The sequence below is a fragment of the Grus americana genome, chromosome 5 (assembly GCF_028858705.1).
Source record: "Grus americana isolate bGruAme1 chromosome 5, bGruAme1.mat, whole genome shotgun sequence".
Taxonomy (NCBI): domain Eukaryota; kingdom Metazoa; phylum Chordata; class Aves; order Gruiformes; family Gruidae; genus Grus; species Grus americana.
In genome coordinates this window covers 12,209,983-12,221,784 of record NC_072856.1, presented here as the reverse complement: position 1 = coordinate 12,221,784, position 11,802 = coordinate 12,209,983, and the positions used below count along the sequence as shown (strand labels likewise).

The window sequence follows — 11,802 nt, the reverse complement described above, 5'->3', positions numbered from 1 at the left end:
TGTAGATAACCCTGTAGAAAACACAATATAAGTGAGCAGTTCTATTGCTATTTTATTTAAGACTATGTTTTTCACGTTGCTTGATCTAAAAAGAAACTTCCTTTGCCATAACAACTTATTTTTATATGTGAAGGAGATTATCCAAACCATTTATTCACAAAAATATTTGATAAATTGCTAGTTGTGTTCTTTTATAACAACTAATTACTTTTGTAACATTAAGGTTATACAAGCTTTTTACTGTGAGACAGTTTTCATGAGAATAAATTGTCCAGACAAACATATCTACCATACTTTATTTTTTTACAAAGTACTGTAAAGTCCCATACCACTTGAGATCTTTATTATGAAAGCCACACTTAAATATACACAAAAGATCTTAAATACAACTGTTGAGATACAGTTCAAGATTTTTTTTCCCCTGTCAAATATCTGATGCAGAAAAATGATACAGGTTTTAATAAATAAAACAGTAAATTATGATATGATGAAGATATCTTCAAAGAAAGTTATTAATTGCTGTGTATATATAAACATCAGCATGTTTGTACCCTTCCTTGGGTATCTGAATGACAGTGGGTTGATCTTTTGATTTTTTACTCACTTGTAAACATACTTATTTCTTCTGTTTGTAAACAGACTTTTTTTTTTTAAACTGTATGCAACTACTTAATGGAAATAAGCTAATCTACATGAGGAAGAGCTACACTATCATCATTTTATTTTAGACATGAAGTTAGCAGACATCCTCCAGCCAGACGAAAGAAACCTTTTTATTATATACTGATCTGAATTTCCATGCCAATAGTTAACACACTGCATGTCTTTAATAGCATATTCCTAATTACTTCTTTAATAAAGATGAAAAATGAGCTGTAATATGGATTTTATTTCATGTAAATAAGATACATGATGTTCTGCAAGAGCATTTATAGTTAAAGATGTAATTATTAAAAAACAAGTTTTCTTATGTTAAGATAGAGAAAATATTCATTCATGAGTATTTACAATCACCCATGTTCAAAAGCATTGCTAAGTTCTGTGTGCTTTGTTTTATATTTCCACCAAGTGTACTTTCTTCCCCTTAAACTTCTGCTTCTAGACATTTTACTGTGGCCTCAGGTTTGGTTTGAGACTCTTCTACCTTTTTTCCATTATTCTTTGTTTCCTTCTCCTGTGTTTTGTCATTTGACTTAGCCTCTTTGAGGGCAGTAGTTTCAACCATTTCTTTTTGCTGATTCTTGTTTGAAAATGGGAAAGTTTTCTTGTACCTTTAAATAGAAAAAATGATAGTAAAGCACAAACTCTGACATAGTTTGGTAGTATCACTCAAGAAATAAAGTGAAAAATATCTAGAATCAACTTTACTGTACTCAAGCAAAAGTCTCACAGAGACGTAAGTCTCACAGAGTCTAGAGGCATGCTAGATCATTGTGCTATTTCAAGCAGTGTGCTTTTAAAAGAAATATTTTTGTATTTTTTTTAAAACAGGCAATGTATGTTCAGGATTTGTGGTACATAACAATAAAGCTATCTGGGCTAGAGTGTGAGAAATGCACACAACTTTTTGATACGATTTATTGATGCACTCTGCTGAAGATCTTTACAAATGACAAATGAGTTCAATAATTATTTTTTTCTGAACACAATCATAGTCTAAGAATAAAAAACTTTTACCTTGAGTCTGACATAGAAAGAAACAAGAATAAAACTGTATAAACAGGCTTATATACAAACAGGTGCACACTTCATTGTTGCTATTCTGGCACACTTGGAAAAGTTTAACACTAGGCATGATTGACTAATCAAAAATAGGCAATATTTGTCTTTGGTTACTTTTCTAAAGCAGGGAATGGCAACAGCAACAAACAACTTTGTCTGCATAACAACAGGGTTTAAGATTTTGTTCTTTGTGCTACAATGGTATGTCATTATCATTACTTCTCTGCTCTTTAGCTATATATTTAAAATATTCACTGGTTATACTCTAGGAGTTAACTCAGTCCAAGAGAAAAAGTAAAAAGAAAAAACTTACTTTTTGATATAGCAGATGGCTAGAACAACTGAAATAATGAAGAAGATGACTGCCAGTACAAGAAGTGCAGTGGGGATACCTAGAAATAAAAGTGAGGAAGCACAGATTTTTTATATGTACTTAATTCTGACTTTCTAAATCCAGATTCTTCTAAAAATAGCCTAGTGTAAGAGGTACATACACATCAACTCAAGAATAGAGGTGTTAGGAGGTGTTTCAAGAGAGTAAAACAGGTATTTAGGCAATCCCTGATGTTTGTCTAATCTGCTCATTGGAGGGTTTTCACAACCTGCCTAGAGAACACATTTTTGTGATTAACTATCCTTACAGTTAAAATGCTTTCCCTCATATTTAGTCTACCTCTCAGTTGCTGTATATTAGGATTCCTTATTCATAGCTCATATCTGGACAACACCTCCATATTTGGAGAACAAAAATTCTCCTTAAAACTTTCTTGGCTCCCTTTGTTTTTAAGAGCCTGCTGAGTTTTCCATTATTCTGAGCACATGGTGTTTGCTAAGACTTTCTCAGAAATGTATTTACCCCAAATCACATTAACCAGAATGAATTTCCACCATTTCATAATAAAATATTATCAAAAAGTATAAACTAAGATCTTACTTCTACTTAAAAATTATTTTCAAATCCTCTGCCTTATAAACTTTGTTTTTGCAAAACCATAAGACTCGTATTCTGCCTCCAGGTTCAGCTATATCAAAATAGATGCTGGAGCAGCAAACAAAAATAGCAGTAAACGGTTTTACTACTAATGTCTATGTAAGTAGCTCTTCTGATTAAATAGCTACCACATATGGCCTTTACCTCCAAAGACAATGGCATCGTTCTTAAAGGCAGCTTGGGAAGTGTTTCTAGAAGAGTCAGTCAATGAGTATTCCTCTGGCATTTTTGTAGTAGTCCCCTCTGTTGGTAATATAGTTTCAGTTATACATATTACACGGAATTTTATATTTTTCAGGGATTGTTCTGACTCAGTCACATTGGGCACTGCTGTGATGTTCTCGGTCAAATCAGAGCCTGAATATGCAGTTAAGTCCGTTGGTGCACTTGATGAAGGTAGTATGGTTGTAGTTGGATCCGGTTTACACGAATTAATCTGAACATCTGCAGCAGGGAAATGAAATATATAAGAGTTGTGTTGCATGTTAGTTTTGTACTTACTGTACACACATGTTTATAGAAATTGTTTCTCAGTCATTCCCTTCTGCAAATTATTATTTGTTTATTCACAAAAGCCTCACCCAAATCAGGCATGCTTATTTCAAATGTGTGGCTACAACCCAGATTACACACCTTTTATCATTACTCACGTAATTAAATATTTTTTGAGCAAGTGTGGTGCTCATTTTATAATTGCATACCAATGACAAGGTTCCTCCTGAAACGTATTTAGAATAATAATGGATATAAAAAAACAATAATATGACCTCCTGCAGAGCAGGACACCTAACCGCAGACCCAAGATTCAAAAATATTTCTATTATATTATGTATATGTTCAAAACATATGCATGCACTGTTGATACTTGGAACACTACTTTGATTTCCAGAAAACAAAAATAGCTCGTAAAACTTTCAGGTAAAGCAGGCACCAGTGTGAGATGAAAAAGTGACATGATTCTAATGGGGGCTACAAAGAAACAAACTCTAGGCACACTCAGGAATAAAGTTATTTAAATGATGTGAATGTTGTCTACATAAAAACGTGGGTGCAAGTGGATTTTTCTATGTAAATGGAAAAGCCGAGTTCTGAATCAGGTTCATGTGAAAATGTGAAAATTCTTCTTTTCTAGTGAAGTTCTATATTCTGTAAAGCTATAAAAATTTCACTAAAGTAACAAGCAGATTACAACATAAATAACAGGGAAACGACGTATGTACTGTTCTCCAAATAAATCCCCGTGGGAAGTCTGATGACGCAGTTACATTCACAGAATAAAAAGCTAAATGGCAGCAGCTTTTTACTTTTTCCACTACAGCTTAAGTGATTTTGGCATTTCTTTGGCACAAAGAAAATTGACAGAATGAGCTTCTGCCAAATATTTTGAAATTTATAGAACAGGCAACAGTTTGGCAATTAAGATAAAGAAATGCAAAATCATCCCAGTGTTAAATATACATAACTATAAGTTAGTTTCTAACTATTCAGCAAGCTTAACTTTCTTCACATATTGTAACGGTATAAGTTTTTTGAATTAAAGCTAAACAAAGCAAGTAATTTGCTTTGTCGTTACCCGACATTTCTGACGCAGGAAATGCACTGAAACACCATGTTGCATAGGAACAGAAGAAATAACAGTACCAATAGGAGCAGCTTCTTTTAGAGCATGTTGCCTAATTGCTAATTCACCTGCACATTCATCACTAAAAGCTCTGGACTGTAGAGAAAAACTAAGTTAGCCCAATCATGTAATTATTAACTTAACAGGTTAGGTGATAAGTCGATTTTTAATGATGCTTTCTCTCTGCAGTCCTTTCTTATCAGCAGTCAGATACTTTGTAAGCCAACTACTTATATTACCTACCCTCTTTCACTAAAATGGCCCAAGATCATGAACAAAGTCTCACTGCTGAAGGCACAGCCTTCTCCCTAACAGCGTTATTGTCAGTCTCTTTGTAAGCTTCAACGTGCAGTCACCAGACATGGTCTTAGGTCTTTATATCTTTACATCAGCATATCTTACCTATTCATCTTTGTCCTGCTCCTTCCAACCCTTATTCACACACCTTTCCTGAAAAATTTCAGGATTTTGAACATAATCTCTTACTCTTGTTATCTAAAACTCATTGGCAAGGTCAAGGGACTGCTTAGAAATAATTTATTGATCCTGCACATGGTCTAATTGTTGGGATAGGTGTTACATAATAACCATACATATGGGTCACTAACAGGAACACAATGCCTCTAGTTAAATATTTATTTTAGTTAATACCACAAAAGTCATTAAGAAACCATATTGATCTATTGTGCTGAGAAGATCTAACTTACGAGTTAGTTCCACTGTCGTATCTTCAATCTGGGAATGGAGTCAAGAATGAGGGGAAGGACAGGTCTTTTCACACATAGGATGATGCACATTAAAGGAAGCTGTTTGATTCTACTGATAATAGATTGGGAATCTAGTTAATTTTATGGTGTCCCAGCTGTTCTAGCCTATATTTTAGTTTAGTTCCCTGGATACATTTCCTTTTTTCAAAAAACATTCAACTTTTCCTGAAGTGCCCCACTATTGGTCTTTTTGCAATAAAATACACACCACACACAGACACTCTGGTTAAAGATTTGATTCATTGTCTTTCAAATTAATGTGCCTAAATAATCAAAACATGTTAAGAGTATTGTGTTGACATTACAGAATAGTAAAAGCAAGTCAAGAGCTTTCATGGCAGCACCAAATTATTAATTCAGATTAATTGAATTGACCTTTTGTATTTCTTCAAAGCTTTTTTTCCCTTTCAGAGCTAAATACAGCTTGATAACATTTAAGACTGGGGGAAAGGGCCAACAAATTACAAGAACTCACTCACTTGTTATGATTTTTTCCATGCAGATATTAAAAAAACAATAAAAAACAAACCAAAACACAAAAATGTAGTTGTCACGCTTACATACCTGAGGAATTGAAGCAGTAAACCTTAAATGTTTTAAAGTGTTCAGCATGCCATTCCACTAGTCCAATGTTGCCCTTACCACATTTCTTGTTGGATGTTATCCGAGGAATGACAACGAATCTGTCTTTCACCCATCCATAGCTACAATAAAAAGCATCAGTCCTTTTAGTGTTAGATTTATCACCAGCCTCAGATGTGTGTAAAGGAGTTCACTAAAGGTAATGAGACACTAACTGATGTCATATACCTGCATGTTTCAAAGCCATGTTTCAAAGCCTTTTCAACTTGGTCTTTACTTGCCAATTGTAGATTCAGTTGATTACATGCATTACTTGCTTCTGAGAAATTCACTTTCTCTTCAAGATAAATTCCTACACCTGTGATCCTGCAAGGTGAAAGAATGGAACCTGTAATTTAGACATAAATATTCAAGGTTAGTATTTGAATATTAACATTTATTCCTCATAAAGATTTTAACATCACATTCAACTGAATTGAACGTTGTTAAATGTTTCTAGTTTGAGGATATCAGAAAACTAATTTGTAGCAAAAAGGTATACTTGAAAAATAGCACATATTTTCTAACAAAATAGTCTAGAATTTCAAGAGGTTTGGCTGTTATTAGACTAAATGCACATACAGTTGGCATTTGAGTCATTACCTGGAGTCAGTTTCTTACTAAAGACATTCTTATTTTGTCATACTTATTCATGCAAAATGGGAAGAGTAATCAGACAGATTTTTTTTCCTTTTTTTAAAGTTAAAATGATAAAATTAAAAGTTGCACTGAGGCACTGATTCTGTCAGTACACCACTCAACCAATGTGAGTTCTATCAAAGGTATTATATATTTTTTTTCATGGAATTAATACACTAACAAGAAAATATGCCTATAAAGATTTTATTATTCCTTATGTTCCTTATTTCTCCTCATCTTTTTTTTTTTTTCTCTAGCTTGGCATGATGCTTCCACCCCACAGCCACTGTCAAGTGTTCAATTTACTGAGTGGTTAGCAGGCAGCAGGAAAAGAGGGGATAGGCCAGGTGAATTTATGATACTTTTCCCCATTCCTCCTCCATAGGCCGTTCATCCAGCTTTTTAGATAGCCACAGCTGGCATGTTATCCATGACAGCTGCACCAGGAAAGGCGTAGCTTAGGTCTGATTACCTCTGCTCTACTTTCTTAGCCTGTGCTAAGGACATAGGACAGAATTCAGGGTTTGACACAGAGAAGGAGAAAGGATATTACTGTTTTGCCTCCACCAGAAGCATATGCTGGGAAATTATTTTTTTTTAGTTACATGCAATAGACACCATATTAAATGAAACATTTCAACATTTCATTGCAAACATTTCAGGTAACCAACAGCCACAGGTGTTACTTCCATGCTCAACATGCTTTTCAGACTGTGTGCCCACCAGGTACGTACACTAATGAATACTTCATAAAATCTATGCACCAGAATACAGGCAATCCACAAACTCTCAAGGCAGGATGAAGTGATGCCTGCAGATCCACCATGATTTCTTACCAACAGAGGTTAAATTGAATTTTATGAATGAAAAGATAGAATGAGCAGCCAAGCCACTCCCATGATGAGAAGGGGATAAAAAGATAGCTATGCTTGTTTAGAGTGCCAAAAGAAGGCAGGCTTTTCACTCCTGCTCCCACTGGGTATGGTGGGGTTGGAAACTGCTTCTGGTCAAAGATGTGTCTCTGCTGTCCTTACTTTTAGTTTAGTTGGACTTAAATGTTTGGCAGAGCAATCATTGAATTAGGTGGATTTCTCTCAGCTGTGGCCTCCCATTAGCACTTCCTGGTATGCTGTAGACCCAGTCACATGGCAGGTGAGCCACTGAACACTTGAGCAGTCCCCATAGCCAAATCGTGGCTGCATACAGCCCTGACTTGAACATAAGAGCAGCCAAAATGTATTGCAAAAGGATGCAGAGAAACCCTGTTACTCAGTGAAGATATGTGCATAGGTATCAAGGACCTCAAGTCTATCCAACTGGTCCCGGTGTGAAGATGATTCACATCTTTCTTCCTTTCAGCCAGCCTGACTTCATGAATGTCCTCTTGTATGTCTTCATCTTGGCCAAAGTGCTTCTGTGTCAGAGAGGTATTCCAATATTAAACTTTCTTGATTCCCTTTTGCTAACTGGCAACTCTTACGGTCCTCTTGAGAATTGTTTCTGGTTTCCTGAGTAACTCCCTGTCTCAGCTGCTGAGGCAAATCCCACAATTCCTCTTTCCTAGTTTTCAAGACCCCATTCCTCCTCTAGGGTTTGTGCCTAATTCCTTTCTCCCCTTACTATTTTTCATGCTCAGACTTCCCTCTTACTCTTACTGCTTACTTAGTCAATTATTTTCCTATCTTTAGATTTGAATTAATACAACTTTTTAAAAAAATGTAATCTTGAGAATGAAAGTTTCTCAGTGACCAACCTTACAAATCTCAAATAAAGCTGAGCAGCTGACTGAATGAAATTTCCTGAAGCCTTGTAAACTGTTACAGTCTTTAGTCATTCAATTACAGGACAAATATTTTTTACATGGAATGGCATGATAGATACATAGCACAATATAAAAATTCAGTACCAGAAAATTAAGTCTTAAGTGATAAGAAAAATGGCTGTAGGACACGGACCAAAGTTGTACCTTAGAATTCACTAAGCCTTTTAAAACAAAATGGCGAAGTAAGAGAAAAGTTTTGGAAAAGTTATCAGCTTCAGTCTAAATTCCAGATGGTTTTACAGTGCAAGGAAGAAATCCAGAAAGAGAACAGTAGCCTCTTCAGGTCTTTTCGTCACTTAAATCACCTCTGAACTCTGTTCTAAAGACGACTGAGTTTGTACAGGAGACAGACTAATCCTTCAGAAGCATATTATCCTTTTTGGTCCACAAGCTGCACATGGCTGTACTTTAAGCTTTGCTCTATTGAGTTAACCTCCTAATAATGGGACATTTTCCTCAGTAGTTGGGTCTTGTGTGAGAAATCTGGGAAGACCTAGGCGGAAGAATCTCACAAGAAGACAAAGTTGGCATAGGACAGGAAGAAAATGGTTCCATTCTTGTAAGGTATTGATATTGGCTCTATTGTGTATTAGTTCTCTTGCTTTTGGGGGGAAAAGCTAGTTCTATCTCTTTGCCTTGCCCCAAGTCTTCACTCTGCTTTATTAGAGAGAGTTTCCTTTTCTTGCTGATGTCAGGAAGCAGCAAGAATAAGGCTGTTCCACAAGGAAAGAGGAGCCAGGAGCTGAGGGTGACCGCAGTACAGGCAGGACAGTGCCCTCACCAACCACGGCACAGTCCCACAGCACCTGAACAGGACCACAGTGGTGACAGTGACAGGTTTCACTGGCAGCCCCAGAGAGAGCAAGACAATGAGTCAGGTGCAGGGTTCCTTCAGAAAGTCCATTTGGGAACAGCAGAAGATGGTGCTACCTATAACACATGCCTGAAGTCCATCCTGGAGACAAGGCTACCTACAGCTTAAGTCCAGGGTCCATCCGTGAAGCCCAGTCAGTAAGTCACTACAGGAGGGGACAGGGCATGCTACAACACAGATCAAAGACACAGCTGGAGATCAGCCCTGAGCTTAACTGGAGCTCTTGGACCAATGAGCATGAGTAGGTACCCCAAGGGAGGATTGGAGGGGAACTGAGACTCAAGCTCTCCATTTCCCCAGTGAAAATTATTCAGTGGTTGGGATTGCTGGAGGAGACTACTGTTTTTAGGTACTCCAATCCTGTGGAATTTCAACAGGACTTGAGTTGAGCATCTAATTCACTCAGTCCAGGTTTCCTTCAGAAGCCTTTCAGTAGATAAGAAAATCAATTGTCTGCAACAAAGGTTTATGTAGGTAGAACATGCACTTCTTGAAAATTACAGTGAAACATCTGATGTACATTGAGTATCTGCAGATATCTTAGTAGCTGCTGCAGTTAGAACAGATTGTGTCAAGTTGATTACGGAATTTGAAGGCAACATTCAAATTTCACTAACATATAGAAGAAAGGAGTATTATATCACCCTGATTGAAAAAATAGGTTCATATAATAATGTTTGAGGGAGGAGGGTTATCTAAGAACTGTGCGATGAAGTTGATATCGGCAATTTTCTATGTTATTTTTTTCAAACAGATAATTTATATAAAACAGGAACTTTTGCACTGTATTAACCGAGACAGGCATGACTGCCCTGGAGATGAACTGCGAGATCCCTGCCACGCATTTCCTTCAATGTTGCAAATCAAGACAGTGTCAGGACATTGCCAAATCAGAGCAAAATACTTTGCATTAAAGATGGCATTTTATTATGGACACCCAGAACTGGTTTCATGCATGTTTTGCTCTCTGAGGATTGTACAAAACTGTTTGCTGTGGTATTTTAAAGAATACAAAATAAAATCACATTTCAATAGATGTGAACTTAATCCTAAATGCAATAGCAAATCTTTAAAACATGCAGTTCTGTAGCATTTAGACAATAATTCTGCAGCATTTAGACAACAATTAAATTAGACTAACAATGAAAGAGTTCCCCCGTATGCTAGAGTTTTCTTTGCACTGTGTTCTCAAAGCTCTGTGGCTTCCTATGCCATAAACACATTTGCATATGCTCCCTTCCCCCCATTTTTGTTTGCAAATCTAGCTACTTTTTCAAGTACTTTACTTCAACTAGTAGTTTCAAGTACTTTAGTTCAACTGGGAGACTTTAAAAGTGGAACTTTACATACCTGTTATAAAGTAATTTTGAGCCATGAATGTCATAACCCAGATGGAAAATACTGCTGAGGTAACTCCAAAATAAGTTGCCATTGTCGCCAGCTCAGAAAATTAAGAAATTCAAGGTGATTTGTCTCCTGTACTAAGAAAAGTTAAGGCATTGGATACTGTCAGACCACCTTTGAGATGACTTCTTGAAAGCAACTTCAGCTGTCACTGCACTGCTTCATAGAAAGAATGTCAGAGCAAATGTGTTGACTGTCCCACTCAAAGGTGAGGTCACTGACTGGAAATCCCTAATCACCCTTTACACTTTCTTTCATGTAGGGTTTGCTGGAAAATTTAACTGCTGACTCAGAAAACACATCTGAGGAAGGGAGATAAGACTGTTAGATTGCTAAGTCAGTAAATACTTTGAAAGAAATTTTTCTTTTGCTGTTTTTTCCTGTTTTACTGATTATCAGCTCATTAGTCATGTTGTCTATTCATCTGGTAAATAAAATGAATTCTCTATTGTATTACAGCATGCCAGGCAGGATTTTTCTTTTGGAATTGGAAGGGCATAGATTCCCTACTGTCCTGCTTGTCTTGATGAAGTACTTCTACCTTCCTTTGCCTTAGAGTTCCAATGCAAAAACAGGTACCATAACACACACATATGATACTTAGTTTTGCACATATTTGGGGATAGACTACCGTAAATGAGATTCCTTGTGAGACTGTAGGGACAGAGGTGGGAGCCAGTCCCTTTACTGCTGCCTTTTGTGAAGTTCCAACAAATAGTGATTTCAATAGACTGATTCAAAACACAGATGATCCTTACAGCTATAACTTAAAAAATCTTCAGGAAGTCTTAGCAAATAATTTTTTTTTTTTTCAGATATTCCAACAAACATAGAGCAGGAATGGAGTTCAAGAGATCAGCTAGTTCTCTTTACTGTCGGTAGGATCAGCTGTATTTATGTTATTGCTGACAGATGTTTCTCTAACCTGTTCCTAAAGACTTCCAGTGATAAATTCCTAACATTTCCTCAAACGCTCTATCCAGTGCTTCACTGTCCTTTACTGTTAAGAAGTTTTTCCTAGTCTACACTGACTTACCCGTACTGTGGTGTAAACCTATTAGTTCTTTTCCTGTTGGAAACAGACATGGAAAATAGTTTATTCCCTTACTTTTTGCAACACTCTTATGTATTAAAGACGCCTCTGCTCCTACTTTTCCTTCAGATAAGAAACCCCAGCTTGCCCACTCTTCCTCTCTAGCTGAGGTCTGACCAATGCCAGGTACTGATTAATAACTTACTTTCCCTGCTTATGCAGTTCAGAATGGTATGAGCCTTTTTTTTTTGCAACAGGATGGATTTATTACATTGTGTTCAGTTTGTGATTCAGTAAACTTTTAGGTG

General features: G+C 36.5%; 1 protein-coding gene across 1 annotated transcript; it reads right to left on the bottom strand.

Annotated features, from left to right (window-relative positions):
- Nucleotides 1-282: 282 nt before the first annotated feature.
- On the bottom strand, nt 283-10,677 carry LYVE1 (lymphatic vessel endothelial hyaluronan receptor 1). The gene is made up of 6 exons (XM_054828459.1): nt 10,408-10,677; nt 5,912-6,071; nt 5,666-5,805; nt 2,858-3,157; nt 2,036-2,114; nt 283-1,271 (listed from the first exon to the last, which is right to left on the bottom strand). The coding sequence occupies exons 1-6, from the start codon at nt 10,487-10,489 to the stop codon at nt 1,085-1,087; spliced, it is 948 nt and encodes a 315-aa protein (XP_054684434.1). The 5' UTR covers nt 10,490-10,677; the 3' UTR covers nt 283-1,084.
- Nucleotides 10,678-11,802: the final 1,125 nt, after the last annotated feature.